The sequence below is a fragment of the Muntiacus reevesi genome, chromosome 22 (assembly GCF_963930625.1).
Source record: "Muntiacus reevesi chromosome 22, mMunRee1.1, whole genome shotgun sequence".
Classification (NCBI taxonomy): domain Eukaryota; kingdom Metazoa; phylum Chordata; class Mammalia; order Artiodactyla; family Cervidae; genus Muntiacus; species Muntiacus reevesi.
Genome location: NC_089270.1, coordinates 37,510,592 through 37,531,598, shown reverse-complemented (window position 1 = coordinate 37,531,598; position 21,007 = coordinate 37,510,592). Strand labels below are relative to the sequence as shown.

Genomic DNA, 21,007 nt, shown 5'->3' with positions numbered 1-21,007 from the left:
GTCTGAGAGAGAAGATTCATAAAAGACTGGTGCATTCTCCAAATGCATAAACTAAACTTCGACATGAAATTAAGATAATATTTTTTACAGTGGCGTAGAAATTAGTTGATTTGAAAAAGAAGAAAAAAAAAGAAGGAAAATTCATTTTCATAACTCTGCTGCACACTAGAATTTTGCACTCTGTTCTTCTTTTCATAGTTTCAGCATTTGGCTTTCACTTTTGCTGCTAAGGAGTTATAATTTTGCATCACAAATCTCTCCCCTAAAGTTTTTAGGCACAGTAAAACTTAGATCCTCACTGTTTTCTAATGAATCCATGCATAACAAATGAACTGATGTTAAGAGAAGACTGGTGAGTTGAGATGCTATTGTTTGATAGTAGAAAATATCAACTTGAGGAATCTAAGAAACCTCACACTCTCTTTCCAAATATACATGTTATTCATTTGAAAGTGGATACCAAATTCTGTAGGTCACATAATTTTCATATAAGTGGTAAATCAGCCAACATTCACAACTTGAGAATTCATTCAAAATATCATAGTTTTGAATCTGTTTTTCAAATTTATTAACTTTTAAAATGGGCATCAAACTGTTGTGTTACTTTATTTTCTGAGCAAGAAACTTTAGTCAGTATAAACTGATAAGTAATTCTCAGGAGATCATGTAGAACCATCTGATGAGAATAAGCTTTTGGAGTCAGATTGTCTTCTTTCAAATTCTAGCTCTTTTTCTCAGTAAATTTGTGGCCTTAAGCAAATAATTCCTCCTTCATTTGTAAACTTTCTACTTCATCTGTAAAATACTGATTGTATCGGGTGGGTGACTCAGACAGTAAAAGAATCTGCCTGCAATGCAGGAGACCAGGGTTCAATCCCTGGGTCAGGAAGATCCCCTGGAGAGGTGAATGGTTACCCATTCCAGTATTCTTGCCTGGAGAATCCTTGGACACAAGAGCCTGGCAGACTGCAATCCATGGGGTTGCAAAGAGTTGGACCAAATTGAGTGATTAACACTTTTTCACTTTCATGCGTACTTTAATGAGTTGTTTTGATAATTAAATGACTTAATAATAGGGGTTTCTACATAGTACACATTCAGTAACTGTTAACTGTTGTTACTATAAATGCTTCTTGTTTCAAATTATGCAGTTATTGCCATGTTTTAAAATGTCAAAAAATGTAAATGACTTTGTTTTCAGTGTTCAGTATTTTAAAATGAAGTGTTTTTTTCTTTTTCTAAGTAATTAAATAGTAATCTAAAATATCAAATGGGTTTATTAATTAAGCATTATATGTAGAAAATATTTACTTCACTGTAGCAATTACACAATCTACATATATCAGTTAATTTTTTTTTCCTTTCATCTTATCGTTGGTGATTTGAGTTAAGTTTTACCAGCTATTCAAGAGCATCATAGATCGAGACCCTCTGTATTGATTTAACAAATTCAGAATATTTATCGAGTGGCTTCTATATTCTAGGCACTATTCTAGGAGCTAGGACAGAGCAATGAATAAAATGAAAGAGGGACCTTGAATATATACAATTAACTTTCTAGTAGATTAATAGAGAATGTCATAATATGGATGCTTCTGAGAAAATATATAGTTTCTATTTGAAATTTATTTTTGGTCTTTAGTATTTTTTAATCACCTTCTGTGGTAGATTCAATAACATTTTTATGTTATACCTGTAAACACGAAATTAAAAATTTAAATAATTACTATCTATAGTGAGTTTGTGGTGGGGGGAAAGTGAAAGTGTTAGTTGCCAAGTCTTGTCGAACTCATTGCGGTCTCGTGAACTGTAGCCGGTCAGGCTCCTCGGTCCCTGGAATTTCTTCAGGCAAGAATTCTTCAGGCAAGAATACTGGAGTGGGTTGCCATACCCTTCTCCAAAAGATCCTGCCAGCCTGGATTGAACTGCATTGCAGCGGTCTCCTGCATTGCAGGCAGATTCTTTACACTCTGATCCAACATGAAGCCCATTGTCAGTTTACAAGTTAGCATTTTTCGGGTGGAGAGGGAGGTGGGATGGGAGACCGGGATGGGGAATTCGTGTAGCTCTATGGCTGATTCATATCAATGTATGACAAAACCCACTGAAAAATAAAAAAATAAATTAAAAAAAAAAAAAAAAGAAAAAAAAAAAGTTAGCATTTTTTTTTAACTTTGTGTTTGTTTATCGGAGGTTTTTAAATTAAAAAATGAGAAAATTATACATAATAATGTTATATTGTTGATAGTTCCTTCCTGAATGCTCTAACTAGGAAATTTGTATTTTATAATCCTTCTATAGATAGCTTTTAAGGCAAAATTAACTAACAGACAAACAACTAGAGTCAAGTTAAATAAAGTCAACTGTAAAGCATCTTGCCAGTGTTCACTAGAGTAAAAAATAGAGTGATTATTTATTTTATTCTCTGAAACTTGGATTTCATTTAATTTGACATATTTTACTAAAACAAACTAAAGAGTACATTTAGTGAATTACTGAACAGATGTTGGCTGAGTATTATAAAGATTGGGATAACACACTTTATGTTGTACATATTTATTTTAAATTTAATGTCTATACTTTGGGTGTTGTAAACAGTATATCCATTTGAAGAGCTGCCCGCTTATTATTTCCTCTCGCAACTTTCACCTGGCTAATTTGCAACACATCTTTTAAGGAAGATTAATTTCTTATGTTATTGTCTCTCAAAGGAAGAACATAATATGACAAGGAAAAGAAGGAAGACTATGTTCCGGTTATTAAGAGCATAAGAATATGACCTAAGAATACTTCTTATGTCAAATATAACATTGCAGAGCTAAAGTCCATTATGAATGCTCTCACCTATGAGTGAGAAAAAAGTAGGAACTTTTCAGTATACAATTAGCTGTTTGACTAGACTAAAATGAAATCTTGCTGCTAAATTGTCATAGACATGCTATGATGGACACTGAGGAATAAAGAAACAGAATGAAGAGTAAAGAAACTTCTCCTGTTAGAAGTATCCTATGTCTACAGTTTACTCTAGGATGCATAATTAATACAACATTTTCTTTCTAGTAGGAAAAAAAAGTACGAGATAGTTTTATGTATATCACCTTTATTATGGTATCCTTAATTATTCTACCTCTGCATTTCTTCCAATTCTGTCTGACATCATTGATTTGGGTCAGAAGCTGGCTCCTGTCTTTACAGGTGACCTGCATGTGCCTTGTGAGTCTGGGATGTGACACTGTCCTAAAATGCATGTAAAAAGACAGGCTCTTGTCGCAAAAGAGATCTCAAATAGGCAGCTTTGAGAAGAGATTCTTTAGTGAAATCAGTAAAATGCTTTTGTTCAAGTTAAGTTATTGTTAGTTATTAATACTAACCTTTCAAAGGTTTTGGTTATTGTTGTTGAAATCACATGTTTTTCTTGCAGGCAGGAAATCATTTTTTTATACCTGGCAAGTATAATTTAGTGGATAAAGCACTACTGGCATTTTAGAAAGTAATAGGGATAACTGAGATACTATTCCTCAATTGATGGATTTATTCAACAATAGCTTGCTCTTGAAAGATACTGATTAGTTTCTTGTGTCAGAGGCCTGGCATTGGATCCTGAGTCTGCTCCTTGCTATTAATTTACCTTATCTTCATCTTTGAATACTGAAATAATAATGCTGCCATTTTACAATGGTAATGTGACTATTGTGTGAATTGTTGGCGTTGTTCAGTCGCTAAGTTGTGTCTGACTCTTTACGACACCATGGACTGCAGCAAGCTAAACTCCTCTGTCCTGCAGTGACTCTGGACTTTGCTTAAATTCATGTCCGTTGAGTTAGTGATGCTATCTATTATATGAATAGTATATGTAAATTATTTTAAACAATAGATCATCTAGTAATTAGTAAGCCCACAGATGATATTAGTTATCCTCATTATTTTCATCATCATTACCTTCTTGTTTGCTGGATAGCATAGCAAGAGGTTAAGAGTGCAAGCCCAGAAGTTCAAATAGCAGCTCTACCAACTGCTAATTATGTGAACTCTGAACTCACCTGTATAACACTGACAACATTCTCATCAGGGTTGTGGTGAGGATTAAATAAAATAATCTAGATAAAGTATTCAACAAATAGCCTGATATAGGGTAAGTATTAAATGTTTTAAAAATTAAAAAATCATTTGTTTCAATATCATTAAGGAGAAATTCCACAGAAATTACAAAATGTTTCTTAGTAATTGATTGTAGAAGAAACATTTTGCCATGTACAATCAGTTGGTAGATAGTGAGAGTTACAATGGACTCTATCATAGAAAGATAATAAGTAGTATCTAAGGGGGGTTTTGTCTGTTTACCCAGAAGTACTTTGCTGTCTGTAAGGTTTGCCCCTTCTCTTTTGTGCACGTCATCAAATAAAGCATATCAAGTTCATATTTGGAACTATTTGCCTGTGATTTTAAAAGTGTATCAGTGCCAGCATTTTTTGACCAGCAGTTATAACAAGACATTAAGATAGACCCTTATAGTCCCTGAGTGAGTGATGCAACGTTTTAGTCCTTCAAGAACTTTTAAGTACAGTTGATCCTTGAATAACTTGGGGATGAATCTGAGTATAACTTATGGTTTGCCTCTGTATCCACTGATTCAGCCAACCATGGACCATGGAGTACCAGAATATTTACTATTGAAATGTATCTGTGTATAAATCGTCTTGCATAGTTCAAACTCACATTGTTTAAGGGTCAACTGTGCTTCCAGAAGAAGGATAGAAGGTTAAAATACCAAGAGCCAGGAGGATAGTAAATGAGACAGTATATGTGAAATTAAATAGAATAGATATTAGCAAACTGTGGCCAAGGGATAAATATCCAGTGGGTTGTCTACATACTGGCCCATGAGCTAAGAATATCTTTTACATTTTTAAACAGTTGTTTCATAAAAAAGGGACGAAGACAACAAGTGTGTGACAAAGCTTACAGGTGGCTCAGAAAACCTAAATCGCTAACTGGCTGCTTCTAAAAAGTTTGCCAACCATTGGACTGGGACATTACAGAATACCATTCTTCATAAACTCTGTTGGAATTATACACATACTCAATACGGACCGAGAAAATAATTATCAACAGTGCTTATGAAGGAATAACCTAGGACACAGAGTTTGACTTAACTGAGATATATCATGTGAGGCATTCTGGGTAGGGGCTACAGAGTGAGTAAAAGTTGAAAAATAAATATAGGTGTGAAGTATATTGAAAGATAAATATAGGTGTGAAGTATATGAAGGAAAATGATTAAAAAAAAATACTGTGACAAAATAGTAAAACACAAAATGAGAATAATATCATAAAGAATACATTTTTGGAAGTTTATAGCAATGAAACTAAAGACCTGAAATTTGTTCAGATGAATTGGTATTATTAGCATGTTAACTTTATCAAATTCCAAAACCTAAATTTGTAAGGATCTTAAATCTACTTTTCAAGAATGAATAGGACATTTTTGGTGTATATTTTCTACTAATTAATTCTGGATCTAACTTTGTTTTTATTTATACTTATACTTTCATAATGTTGTTATTAATCTTGTTCTTATTAACCATGCTATTCCCAAATACAAAATGTTTTCTGCTCTTTGGCTACTGAATCTAGTCCAGTTAGGTTGGGATATTTGGAAGAGTCATACCAAGTAACGATTATGTAGCAGCTCTTCAGATCTCTAAGCTATTTCTCAAAATGTTATTTTCTTTTTTCCTTATTGAATGTCATTGTGAGTTTTGTTGTCTTATTCCCTTGCACCAAGTGATTATACAAATTTTCAATTCCAAGAATAAGTCACAAGATCTTAAGAATGCCAGTGAAAACTGAAAGAATAATATTTAGACAAAAGTAAAATAATTTGACTTCCTTCAGCTTTTTTTTTTTTTTTTGCATCAATAAGATTATGACAAATAGATTCAAGGGACTAGATCTGATAGAGTTCCTGAAGAACTATGGATGGAGGTTTGTGACATTGTATAGGAAGCAGTGATCAAGACCATGCCCCCAAAAAAGAAATGCAAAAAAGCAAAATGGTTGACTGAGGAGGCCTTACAAATAGCTGAGAAAAGAACAAAAGAGAAAGGCAAAGGAGGAAAGGAAAGATACACCCATTTGAATGCAAAGTTCCAAAGAATAGCAAGGAGAGATTAGAAAGCCTTCCTCGGTGATCAACACAAAGAAACAGAGGAAAACAATAGAATGGAAAAGACTAGGGATGTCTTCAAGAAAATTAGAGATACCAAGGGAACATCTCATGCAAAGATGGACACAATAAAGGACAGAAATGGTATGGACTTAACAGAAGCAGAAGATATTAAGAAGAGGTGGCAAGAATACACAGAACTATACAAAAAAACCTTCATGACCCAGATAACCACTATGGTGTGATCACTCACCTAGGTCAGACCTCCTGTAGTGTGAAGTCAATTGGGCCTTAGGAAGCATCACTATGAACAAAGATAGTGGAGGTGATGGAATTCCAGCTGAGCTATATCAAATCCTAAAAGATGATACTGTGAAAGTGCCTCACTCAATATACCAGCAAATTTGGAAAACTCAGCAGCAGCCACAGGACTGGAAAAGGTCAGTTTTCATTCCAATCCCAAAGAAAGGCAATGCCAAAGGAAGCTCAAATTATCACACAATTGCACTGATCTCACATGCTAGCAAAGTAATGCTCAAAATTCTCCAAGACAGGCTTCAACAATACGTGAACTAAGAATTTCCAGATATTCAAGTTGGATTTAGAAAAGGCAGAGGAACCAGAGATCAAATTGTCAACATTGTTGAATCATCAGAAAAGCAAGAGAGTTCCAGAAAAACTTCTACTTCTGCTTTATTGACGATGCCAAGGCCTTTGAACATGTGGATCACAACAAACTCTGGAAAATTCTCAAATTTTCCATAGTATGGGCATACTACACCACCTTACCTGCCTCCTGGGAAATCTGTATGCAGGTCAGGAAGGAACAGTTAGAACCAGACATAGAACAATGGACTGGTTCCAAATTGGGGAAGGAGTAGATCAAGGCTGTATATTGTTACCCTTCTTATTTAACTTCTGTGCAGAGTACATCATGCAGATTGCTGGACTGGATGAAGCTAGGAGAAATATCAGGTACCTCAGATATAGAGATGACACCACTCTTATGGCAGAAAGTGAAGATGAACTAAAGAGCCTCTTGATGAAAGTGAAAGAGGAGAGTGAAAAACCTGGCTTAAAACTCAGCATTCAAAAAACAAAGATGGTGGCATCCAGTCCCATCACACCATGGAAAATAGATAGAAAAACAAGGGAAACAGTGACAGACTTTATTTTCTTGGGCTCCAAAGTCACTGCAGATGGTGACTGCAGCCTTGAAATTAAAAGATGTTTGCTTCTTGGAAGAAAAGCTATGACCAACTTAGACAGCATATTTAAAAGCAAAGACATTGCATTGTCTACAAATGTCCATCTAATCAAAGCTCTGGTTTGTTCAGTAGTCATGTATGGATGTGAGAGTTGGACTATAAAGAAAGCTGAGTGCCAAAAAATTGATGCTTTTGAACTGTGATGTTGGAGAAGACGATTGAGAGTTCCTTGAACTGCAAGAAGATCTAACCAGTCAGTCCTAAAGGAAATCAGTCCTGAATATTCCTTGGAAGGACTGATGCTGAAACTGAAACTCCAGTACATTTTGCCACCTGATGCTAAGAACTGATTCATTGGAAAAGACCGTGATGCTGGGAAAGATTGAAGGCAGGAAGTGAAGGGGAAGACAGAGGATGAGATGGTTAGATGACATCACCGACTCGATGGATTTGAGTTTGAGCAAGCTCTAGGACTTGGTGGTGGACAGGGAGGCTGAGCATGCTTCAGTCCATGGTGTCACAAACAGTCAGACATGACTGAGCAACTGAACTGAACTGAAGATTAGTATAGCCATGTTTGCCCTTACAATGCATAATGTTACATGACTCAAAAAGAAAATCACTTTTCTTATTAATTTATTTTAATGCTGTTGAGCTAAAAAGTAAACTGAGTTGAGACTGATATATTAATTCTCTGGCTTCCTTTTTCTAATTTATAAAATTTTTACTGGGACTAGAAAATCATAAAAAAAAAAACAAAAACTTTCAGCTGTAGAACCCAAAGAGAATTCATTGTAAGGTATTTACTAACTGTCTGAGGTTAGGTTTAGATTCACTTTGAAATATATTTTATTTTTAAATATACAGAGCGGGAGCCATAGAACCTAGTAACAGGCATCAATCAGAAATATCTTTCTCAAGAGCAAATGGATGACATTTTTCATAGGAAATTTGATCGCAGTCAGACTGTGATGCCTTGTGTTTATAACTCCAGTCTCTCGCAACAGTTCCCCCTTTCTCTGCTGTTCACTTCTCTTCTTTTTTACTTTATCTTTCTATATTAGTTCTTTTGAAGACATTTAGAAAGAACATCATTGCTAAAAAAGTATTTTGAAAATCACCAGTTATTGGATTGTAAGCTTCCCTAAGGCAGAAATCAGTACCTCCTTTGTAACATGTTCATAAAAGTACAACCAAGTTCATCTTTTTGAGGATTCAATTAAATGATCTTCTGAATAATTATTCACATAGTACATGTTCAGTTAATTGTTAGGAATTTTGATTGTTATTACTTATTTCTGTATTCACATCTCTGAGGGCCTTGCACTTAGCAGATACTTTTAGTGGATCTAATATATAAATATGGATATATAGTCGAAGACATTCTGAGGGGACTCTACCTTTTTTAACAACTCTAAATGCCACATGGTTGTTACACAGTGTGACAAATCATTATGATAAGGGTATATCCTTGATGAACCAAATGTGATGTTGACTTTACTGTTACCAATAATAACTTTGAAAATTATTATTTTTTACTAGAAGTTATTACCAACAGAGTCATGAAAGAGTCACCCAGTAGCACCATATTATTGAAAACATCTAAATTAACTGTTTGAAGGATTTTACAGATCCATCAATGGAATAGAGAGTTAATACAAATTTAAAGACAGTCTCGGTTTCTGTGGCATCTACAGATAATGTATTTAAGTGCTTACATTATAATATGGCTAGTGAAGGGATTTTATGAATTATTGATATTTTCAGTCTACATACTCCAGGATGAAATTCATTAGGAGGTGATAGTTTAGGAAACACATTATATAAAGCCATTGTAATACAAGCTGATTGAGCAGCACTTTTATTCACTGGTGCATGGGTATCATTTAAAAACATAATTTAGATGCTGAGCTACAGAGATTACCCTTGTCTTTCTTTTTAAAAAAAAGTATAAGCAATTTATTTATGGAAAGAGACAGATGTCTGTCAGAATTTTTGATACGCAGTATACCAAAAATTAATGAACATCACAGATCTTTTTATTTCTGTTTACTGAAGTGCTTTTGTATTTTCTTGGTGGATGTGAAATGCATGACGAGAGAATTTTCTCTGCTTCAGAATAATAATTAATAGGACACAAGTTACTCAGCACCGGTTTGTTTCTGGTGATAAGAAATATCTTGTTTCCTTGGCCAAGAAATGAGGAAGCCATTTTTTTTTCTATTATTTTATCTTCTCCAGAGAGATACATTACATCACCATTCTGAAGCCTGATATCACTGGAAACTATGACATTTGGTTCCTTCCTTTGAAAATACCACAGTACAATTCATCATTGCATGGTGGTGGGAGAAATATTAATTGAGCTCTTTCTGTGTGCTGGGTATTGAAGATGCAGTGATGAATAAGACCACAACTTGGTTTTGAATTTGAATTCTACTACTACTTGATAAAAGAGCCATATATCTTTGTTCCTGTTTTGTCACTTGAAAAATTAAGATAATGAGAATATCTACCTCATAAGTTTGTTGTGAGATGATTCAATTAGCATATATGCAATATTGGCATGTGGTACATGCTTAATTGTTCTTCAGTTATGTCTGACTCTTTGCAATCCCATGGGCTGCAGCATGCCAGGCCTGCTATTTCCTGGAGTTTGCTCAAACTCATGTCCATTGACTTGGCAATGCCATCCAACCATCTCATCCCCTCCTCTTCTTGCCTTCAATCTTTCCCAGGATCAGATTCTTTTCCAAAGAGTCAGCACTTCGCATCAAGTGGCCAAAGTATTGGGGCTTCAACTTTATCATCAGTCCTTCCAATGAATATTCAGGGTTGATTTCTTTTAGGATTGACTGGTTTGATTAACATGCTTGATAAACATTGGCTTTTATAGCAGACACAGTGCCTGCCCTTAGGGAGATTCTATTTGTGTTATTTATCTCCTCTACACCCCTGCTTGGCTTTGATGGCAGAAAGGAAATGGAGAGCAACAACGCAATAGTGTTTCATTAAGTTTAAATGTTGTGAGAACCAGTATGTATTAGACAAGTACTAGGACTCTGCCACCTACCAATGTTGACCTTGGTTAAGCTTTTAAACCTTTGAAGTTTTGGTTGACTTTTGTGTCTGATATGATAGTAACTAGGACCATGTCACCAGAGAAGGCAATGGCATCCCACTCGAGTACTCTTCCCTGAAAAACCCCATGGACAGAGGAGCCTGATAGGCTGCGGTCCATGAGGTCAGTAAGAGTCGGACACGATTGAGCGACTTCATTTTCACACTTCACTTTCATGCATTGGAGAAGGAGATGGCAACCCACTCCAGTGTTCTTGTCTGGAGAACCCTAGGGACGGAGAAGCCTGGTGGGCTGCCTTCTATGGGGTCACACAGAGTCGGACACGACTGAAGTGATGCAGCAGCAGTATCAGCAGGACTATGTCACACTGTCATTTAAAGAATAAAAGCAAGTGATTCATATCAAAATATTTTGTTAACTTCAGTTTGATGGCTCAGTCGTGTCCGACTCTTTGTGACCTCATGGACTGCAGCATGCCAGGCTTCCCTCTCCATCACCAATTCCCAGAGTCTACCCAAACCCATGTCCATTGAGGATCCAACCATCTCATCCTCTGTAAACCCCTTCTCCTCTGCCTTCAAACTTTCCCAGCATCAGGGTCTTTTCCAGTGAGTCAGCCCTTCGCATCAGGTGGCCAAAGTATTGCAGTTCAGCTTTAAAATCAGTCCTTCCAATGAACACCCAGGACTGATCTCCTTTAGGATGGACTGGTTGGATCTCCTTGTAGTCCAAGGGACTCTCAAGAGTCTTCTCCAACACCACAGTTCAAAAGCATCAATTCTTCTGTGCTCAGCTTTCTTTAAAGTCCAACTCTCACATCCATACATGACCACTGGAAAAACCATAGCCTTGACTAGATGGACCTTTGTTGACAAAGTAATGTCTCTGCTTTTTAGTATGCTATCTAGGTTGGTCATAACTTTCCTTCCAAGAAGTAAGCATCTTTTAATTTCATGGCTGCAATCACCACCTGCAGTGATTTTGGAGCCCAAGAAAATAAAGCTGACACTGCTTCCACTGTTTCCCCATCTATTTACCATGAAGTGATGGGACCGGATGCCATGATCTTAGTTTTCTGAATGTTGAGCTTTAAGCCAACTTTTCCACTCTCCTCTTTCACTTTCATCAAGAGGCTCTTTAGTTCTTCTTCACTTTCTGCCATAAAGGTGGTGTCATCTGCATAGCTGAGGTTATTGATATTTCTCCTGGCAATCTTGATTCCAGCTTGTGCTTCCTCCAGCCCAGCATTTCTCATGATGTACTCTGCATATAAGTTAAATAAGCACGGTGGCAATATACAGCCTTGATGTACTCCTTTTCCTATTTGGAACCAGTCTGTTGTTCCATGTCCAGTTCTAACTGTTGCTTCCTGACCTGCATACAGGTTTCTCAAGAGGCAGGTCATTGTGACCCACACAGTCAAAGGCTTTGCCAAAGTCAATAAAGCAGAAATAGATGTTTTTCTGGAACTCTCTTGCTTTTTGACGATCCAGCGAATGTTGGCAATTTGATCTCTGGTTCCTCTGCCTTTTCTAAATCCAGCTTGACTATCTGGAAGTTCACGGTTTACGTATTGCTGAAGCCTGGCTTGGAGAATTTTGAGCATTACTTTACTAGCGTGTGAGGTGAGTGCAGTTGTGTGGTAGTTTAGTTTGAGCATTCTTTGGCATTGCCTTTCTTTGGGATTGGAATAGAAAACTGACCTTTTCCAGTCCCGTGGCCACTGCTGAGTTTTCCAAATTTGCTGGCTTATTGAGTGCAGCACTTTCATAGCATCATCTTTCAGGATTTGAAATAGCTCAACTGGAATTCCATCACCTCCACTAGTTTGTTCGTAGTGATACTTCCTAAGGCCCACTTGACTTCATACTACAGGAGGTCTGGCTCTAGGTGAGTGATCACACCATCGTGATTATCTAGTTCGTGAAGATCTTTTTTGTATAGTTCTTCTCTGTATTCTAGCCACCTGTTCTTAATATCCTCTGCTTCTGTTAGGTCCATACCATGTCTATCCTTTATCGAACTCATGTTTGCATGAAATGTTCCCTTGGTATATCTAATTTTCTTGAAGATATGTCTTAGTCTTTTCCATTCTATTGTTTTCCTCTATTTCTTTGCACTGTTCACTGAGGAAGGCTTTCTTATCTCTCCTTGCTATTCTTTGGAACGCTACATTCAAATGGGAATATCTTTCCTTTTCTCCTTTGCTTTTTGCTTCTCTTCTTTTCACCACTATTTGTAAGGCCTCCTCAGACAGCCATTTTCCTTTTTTACATTTCTTTTTCTTGGGGATGGTCTTGATCCCTGTCTCCTATACAGTGTCACGAACCTCTGTCCATAGTTCATCAGGCTCTTTGTCTATCAGATCTAGTCCCTTAAATCTATTTCTCACTTCCACTGTATAATCGTAAGGGATTTGATTTAGGCCATACCTGAATGGTCTAGTGGTTTTCTCCACTTTCTTCAATTTAAGTTTGAATTTGGCAAGAAGGAGTTCATGATCTGAGCCACAGTCAGCTCCCGGTCTTGTTTTTGCTGAGTTGTTTTTGCTGTCCGGTGAAAAGTGTACCCAAATGAATTTTAATAATCTAAGCCAAATGTAACCAAGAAAAGAGATTGTTTCAAAATACTACTACATTTCAATAATGAAAATATTTGTTTATAATTGTTTAATATTTTATAACTATCTTATTCTCTTCATAAATGTCACTTCTCTATATTAGATTATATGCATTATTGCATAACATTCTGCTCATTTAGAATGTTTAAATTTTAGATAGAAAATGGGTTGTATGACTTGCAGAGAAAAGAAATTTTCAGCTACATTAACATTAAATACAATTTCATAGTTCTCAGTTATGGCAATTTAGTTCTAACAATTTTTGGCATGCGACAATTTTATTTCTCTATAATTTGTAACACTATTTGAAAAAAGTTGGCAATGCATGCATATGCTCTCTCATCCATACGTTTTCTAATTAAAGAACACAATCCCAAATATTGCATATGGTACAGATGTGAACAGAACTAATATAGAACTAATAACATCTTATTTTTTCTAAGCAATAACATGACTGTATTATATTTTATGAATTGCTGTTGAATGAAGGGGAAATCTGCTAGTCTTTTTTCTTTCTATTTCTTCCTTTTATTCAGAATGGGGTTACCCTTAATTTGAATTTGCCCTGTAGCTAATTTGCCCTCTACAGGATGTAGCTTGTGACATTAAGTTTGACAAAGGACAACAAGAAAAGCACTTAAAGGCAATATATAAACATATTTATGGAGGTTGCATGAATTAATTAAGTAGTTTGGGTATTAAAATTGAAGGCAGAAAAGTAGAGAAACTACTTCCAAGGAGGTTTGGAAATGAACAGCAACAGTTAAAATGTCAGAATTTAGGATATTGGATCAGAGTAACAGACAAGAGGTCCTGAAGAAGACCTAGCAGGGTTGTCATCATACAATTCATTTATTCATGATCCCATAACAGAGAGAAGAAAGCGAGTATTTTCCACTTGTGTTTCTAGATTGTCATAGACTCCTTTGTAGTGACAAATTTCTCTTGCCATTATAACCTCAAGACCATGCTTTTTTTTTTTTTCTTTTTTCCTCTGGTTTTACATTTAATGAGTTGAAGACGCAAATTGCTTATAAATTTTACTTTCTTCCTCATCCTTTAAAATTTTCAAAGACATCATACAGATATGCATCCCATGTGTGATTCTATATAGCAAATCCAGATTCTTCTTTGCCCTTTTTTTCTTCTTATCACATGCTTTAAATATCTACAAAACAGAATTAATTATCTCTATGTGGATTGTTTATTAATTCAGCAGTTGTTCACTGGATATACATTACGTGCCAGGCATTGTGAGCTTGTGAAAGATTCAGGGGTAAGCATGGTTTTTATATGCAGGCAGTTTGTTTGCATATATTTCTCAGGTGAGGGAAGCATCTAGAATCAGAATTAGATGATGAACAGTAACTGGAGAATCCTAAATATTACTTAGCTTTTCAGTGACAAATTATGTTTGCCATACTAGTTTTTGTTATGGGAATATGATTTGTATGTACTTATTTCAACTTAAATTATCGGATTGTTTTACTTTAGTCTTAGAAATGGCAAGTAAATGATGAATGAGGTACAGCCAGTCATGACATAAGCAACACCATAATAATTTTCCCTGAAATAGAATTGCCTAATAAATCTTAATTTTAAGTCACAAGCAGTGCCAGAGGCACACTTTACTTGGGCTACAATTTATGACAGTTTCTTCAAATTAAACCAGAACCAGAGAATTAGAAGTTAAACTTTACCTAATGACTGTTGAGAAAATAAAAGTAAAATTTATTTGAAAAATAAAAATCTCCATTAAATTTTAAGGTAGTAGTTATAAATTGTAATAAATACCTTATTAATACTTTTTGCCACATAGCCACCTTGCTCATTAAGCATTTGTTGGAGAGAGAAATACCAATCACCAAGAAGTTAGGGTAATTGCACACAAAAATAAGATGAATTTTATATGGAATAAAACTAAAGTTGCATGATTGTACATTTTACGTTGTGTAATATAAACAGCTTCATGTATAATCCAAAGTATATATACCTAGAACTATTTCAAAGAACGAAATTAGTTCTATTAATCCCCTGGTAAATAGTCCTTAACAAATGTTATCTTCAGTGTAAGACCCCACTCTCAGCCTCCACTTTCATTGTGAAATGAGCCTCCAGTACAAACTTTCGAGACTATTGATTAATTTTTAAAGCTCTTACTTCCATTTCTTCTAGTTGTCAGTCTGAGCGCAGGTGTGTTACTAATCTAATCATAGCAAGAAGTTCATCTCTTAGGTAAAGTAGTTAAGTGAGCTATATTGAAGTACACAGTCCAACAAATACTACATTTACTTGATATAGGTATAATTAATGATGATGATAAGTAAAAGATAATATGAGTATCATAGAGTTTTTTAAAAAGTCCTAAAAATACTGTTAAAAATAAGATTTGTAAATTAAAGACATATCTTAAAAAGGATAACCCCATTTACAACTTCCTAAACATAAGTTTTCATATATACCCTTTTTGTCTTCTAACACATGTGATTTTGAGCTTTCTAAAAAGTCAAGGAAAGAAATGAGTGTGATTTTGCTGGTAATTGAAGGCATGAGCTTAGGTCAAATCACAAAATCTTACCTGGAAGTAAATATCAAAAAAAAATTTCTCCTTTGTTTTAAAATTTTCCTAGAGATTTATTTATTGTACATAGTAGCTCAGTTTATCCCTTCCACTGAAATTATCTTAGATTTATATCACTTGGAACCTATTATTTTTTCTTTTTAATGTCTGTATTGTGAGCCCATTCTTTCTTGAGTCTTTCCCTGTTTTTTCCCCCATTGATTCTTTTGTTTGTTTGTTTGTTTCCTTGTTGTGATCTCGGCAAAGTCTCCCTAATGAGACCAATATTAATTAGAAAAAGAAGATGTCGCTTGATGAGTTTCATGAATATGTTACAGTTTCCCAGAATTTTCCTCTACTTGTAATAATTGATACCTTAAAATAATAATGGAATCTAATTTGAAAGATACATAACCATAATGTGTTTGAGAATCTCAATTTATTCTTATAAGAGTTTGTTGAAAGACTTGCTTTAGAATTTCAGAAAAGCCCAGAGCAGGTGGCTCATTATTTGTATCAACCTTTGGATATATATTTTCCTGAAGATAGTATTTTTCCACAGTAATATAAAATATTGATGAGTGGGAGGAAGAAAAGCTTCTTCAGTAAGGATTCTAAATATATTTATTCAGGATGACAGCAATTCCTGTTAATGGGTCACCTCACAATGTACATTTCTCATTATCTATAGAAAATATTAGGTCCTAAGAAATGAGTTACAAAGTAGTTCCTTCCAAAGAGATCAATTCTTGAGATGGGTAAAAAGCAAGACTATTTTGCTAACTTGTGGTATAAACACTAATTAATAAATGAGACAATCCAAACTATCTGAAAGCTTTCTGTGTATAATCACCAACCTGTCTTTCAAATAGAAAATCCTTGTGTTATTATTATGAGTATTGTATTTCCTGTGTCTATAGTTTTGAATGATATGTTAATTCAATCTTAGCTTGATTAACTTTTGCCTTATTTTTTTTTCAAGCTTGTACTGTATTTTTAAGCTTATAATGTGGTTGTTTCTTAAAAAATAATTTTATAGAGGGATGGGTTCTTTTAAGAAAAACATAATGTTCAATAAATCAAGTTTGAGTGCAATAAATTATTTACTTTCAGTTTGCAAGAGGTGAATAAAAAGTGCTTGGCCAATATCGTACCATTAATCTATTCTCTTTTCTCCTTTCTCTCTTTACTTCTCTCTCTCCAATAGAAGTGGAACAAAAAGGTAATTAAATACCTTTCATAAATTATATACTATTTATAGGCTAAGTTATTTAACAGTTTAACATCTAGTTAAAATAATTGTTATTAATTTTTATCTATTTTCTGAAAATTTATTTACTACTTCTGCTGCTCAACTTCACTTTAATCTGTTGTACTGACTAGTGCCGGTTTGATTATTTTCATCCTAAAACAGTTTAATACTGTAAAGCTTTCAACCATGCATTTTATTCCTCTTTATTTTTAAATGAGTAGTTAGAAATCCAGTAGATTCTGATGCATAATGACTGCTTCAGATTTGTTTTTATTTTCTATACTAGATGATTTTCCTTAGCTCTGGAGCGATTCCCTGTTCTTCTGATTTTTAACTATTAAGGGAAAAGGGGAGATGGTTTTCTGAAATACATTAACATAAATTGCTTTTGTAAGCAAGGGCTGATTATTAACTAACATAAAGTTTATATACAATTTTGACAATAATACCTATCCATCCTTTATAAATATCGACATCATATTGTGTGTGTGCTAAGTCACTTCAGTCGTGTCCGACTCTTTGTGACACTGTGGACTGTAGCCCGCCAGGCTCCTCTGTCCATGAGATTCTCCAGGCAAGAAGATGGAATGAGTTGCCATTTCCTCCTCCAGGGGATCTTCCTGACCCAGGGATCGAACCTGAGTCTCTTATGTTTCCCACATTGGTTGGTGGGTTCTTTACCACCAGCATCACCTGGGAAGCCCAGACATTATATTAGAGTCCTGAAAAATTCTTCCAATAGTGAATTTTATTATTAAGTATAATTTGATGATGGCCCTCTATCCTTGCTATGGAAGATTTTGACAGTTAAATTTCCCCCTAAATGTCTCATTTTCCAAAAATTGAAACTCTGGACATTTTAACAATGTACTTGTATTTTTAATAACCTGCAAACCCTAGTTGAGTTTCATCTTAGATTTTCTCTTCGATGTAGGTTTAAAATTGCTGTTAAAGAGCTAATCACTAATATCAAGAGAATAATACTTTAATCATTAAAATACGGGTCAACCTCCAAATTTCTTGTGATTTCCTAATTTCTCTTCCCAATATACTTCTAATCATTTCAAACATAACAGTGGACTGAATGATTATTTTTCAATGTGTTTGCTCTGCAAAAATATTGGAGCAGTGTTTCCCATAGCAGGTTCAAGAGAAAATTACATCCCATCAGGCTCTGTAGAAAGGGTTCTGTGATCAAATTAATTTATGGAAATTTGCTCACACTCCCCTCTTCTGCCTTGAAGAGTCACTAATATATCTCAGCACTTAGAATCCTGATATTATTTTAATTAGATATTTCTTAAGCATGTGTGGCTAGGAATCCCTGTTTTTGTGGGTTGTTTTTTTTTTTCCTGTGTATTATATATCTGAACCATATAAATAGGTATTTCAAGGACCTCCTTTTGGGAAACATTGCTTTTTAGCCCCATTGTTACAGATGAATCAGTCAAGCTTTCCTTACCACCACTCACATGATGTGCTACTGAATCGTATTAAAAATAAAATGAATCAGACAATTCCTGCCCATTTTCAGTCTGAAGTATGAGCAGCAAAATATTGTAGCAAGTAATCTTGTTTTTTTAATGTTCTTCTCATGTAACAGTAAAAGGTACATGTTTTTAAGTTCCAATTCTACTGTATTTAACAGGACATTTTTAACTGATTAAAATCTAGATCTTGGGTTCTTCTCTGTAACTTTTCACCTTTTCTTCTCCCCTTATTTCTTCTTTCCTTTCTTTTTCTTCCTTTCTCTTTTTCCTTCCAGTATCCATCCATCACTCATTTTTAATCGTGTGAGTTGCATGCTCTGTGTGTGCTGTAGCAGATTTAAGGGCTTTTATCCTGTAAGATTCAGTGGCCTGTATCACAAAGTTTTTCTTTTCCCTTATTATGTATTTTAATTACTATTGTATTTTCATTTGCTTCTTAATGATAAGTATAGAGTAGTTACTAGCATCAGAGCGAAAACAATATTTTTAAAAAGCTTTCAAATAAGATATATGAAACCATCACATGTAAATGTTTATATTTGTTATATGTTTATAGAATACACAGGCATAAGTCATGTCTATATAGATAGCATATCCAAAGTTATTGCAACACTCTTGCAAAGGTAAAATGCAAAGAAAAGCACAGCCACTCATGAAAAGGCCAAATTTCATCAGCAAATCAAATCAGAATGATTCTAAAGAAATGTCAAAATTTAATGTGGAAAAATACGTTCTCCGAAGAATACAGCAAAATAATTAAGTGGTGGTGGGTATTTCTTATTAGAGTTGAATTCCAGTTGGTTAAAAGTAAGAACATATGACAAAATATGTAAATTAATATATTTATTATTTTGACTCTTTCCCAATTGACAGTTTTTCTTTGTCCTGGACTACTAAAAGGAGTGTACCAGAGTGAACATTTGTTTGAATCCGACCACCAGTCTGGGGCATGGTGCAAAGACCCTCTGCAGGCTTCTGACAAGATTTATTATATGCCCTGGACCCCCTACAGAACTGATACCTTGACTGAGTACTCATCCAAGGATGACTTCATTGCTGGAAGGCCAACTACCACCTACAAGCTCCCTCACAGGGTGGATGGCACGGGATTTGTAGTGTATGATGGAGCTTTGTTCTTCAATAAAGAGCGCACCAGGAACATAGTGAAGTTTGATTTGCGGACTAGGATAAAGAGTGGAGAAGCTATCATAGCAAATGCCAATTACCATGATACCTCCCCTTACCGTTGGGGAGGCAAATCTGACATAGACTTGGCAGTGGACGAGAATGGGCTATGGGTAATCTATGCAACAGAACAAAACAATGGTAAAATTGTCATTAGTCAATTGAACCCTTACACCCTACGGATTGAAGGGACGTGGGATACTGCATATGATAAAAGGTCAGCTTCCAATGCATTCATGATATGTGGAATTCTGTATGTGGTCAAATCTGTCTATGAGGATGATGACAATGAGGCCACGGGAAATAAGATTGACTACATTTACAACACTGACCAAAGTAAGGACAGTTTGGTGGATGTACCCTTTCCCAATTCATACCAGTACATAGCAGCTGTGGATTACAACCCCAGGGACAACCTTCTTTATGTATGGAATAACTATCACGTCGTGAAATATTCTTTGGATTTTGGACCTTTGGATAGTAGATCAGGTAAGTTTGACTTTTGATGGTACTTTAAAGGGAACTATTTACAGCTTGAACTTAGTAAGTTTATTGTATATTTTGATTAGACTTTTTTCTCCTGGTTTTTCTTCTGGCCTATGTTTTGAAAGTTCTTCATTTTCTTTTTAGCTAAAAAATGTTGCTGTTAATCACTGTAGAAAAAAAAATTATAGGCACGAGAATCCAACTCTTCCTCCTTTGTGCAGCTAGTCTCCAACTTTCATCCCTTCTTTGAAGGGCATTTTCATTATCAGCTAGTTAGTTTGTGTGTCTGTGTGTGTAGTGAACTATACAAAACCTTTGCAAAAATAGAATGCCATCCCACCTAATTAATTGTGACATGCCCTACAAAGTGCCCTCTACTTGAAAATGCCAAAGGGTTGGCTTGATATAATTCTTTAGGAGCCCTATACCAACATACTCAACTCACTGAGTGCATCATATATGACCACCCCTACTGGGAATATTGTCAGTTTGTTCATATGTATAAGTGTATCTAATTGATATATACAGAAAAATGGTCATAACTGATACAGATAAAAGAATAGATCTCAATTGTAAAAGAAAAAACAGTACAAAGCTCAGCTAAAAAAAAAAAAAAGGACATTTCAACTCCCTTTCTTTATTTTATTTATTTATTTTTTTTTACAACTACCTTTCTTTAAAAGTATCTTTTTCTTCTCTAGGAAATATTGATTACTTTTAATATTGTTTGAAGATAGTCATGAATTGATCCATCTTTTACATTTTTAGTTGCGTAACTGAGCAGATCTATCAGAGTTTAGAAGTTAAATTATTTTAGATAATAATTTTATTGTTCAGTTTAGTTCAGTCTCTCAGTGTGTCTGACTCTTTGCGACCCCATGGATTGCAGCATGCCAGGCTTCCCTGACCATCACCAGCTCTCAGAGCTTGCTCAAACTCATTTCCATTGAGTCAGTAA

At 35.0% G+C, this 21,007-nt stretch overlaps 1 protein-coding gene across 5 annotated transcripts in view; it reads left to right on the top strand.

Moving 5' to 3' along the window:
• Window positions 1-21,007, top strand: part of ADGRL3 (adhesion G protein-coupled receptor L3) — a 938,528-nt gene that overhangs the window by 595,843 nt on the left and 321,678 nt on the right. For all 5 annotated transcript variants that reach the window (XM_065913896.1, XM_065913892.1, XM_065913894.1 and 2 more), the window contains one exon: window positions 19,252-20,052. In XM_065913896.1, coding sequence (XP_065769968.1) covers window positions 19,252-20,052 — 801 coding nt within the window. The remainder of the gene's footprint in view (window positions 1-19,251; window positions 20,053-21,007) is intronic.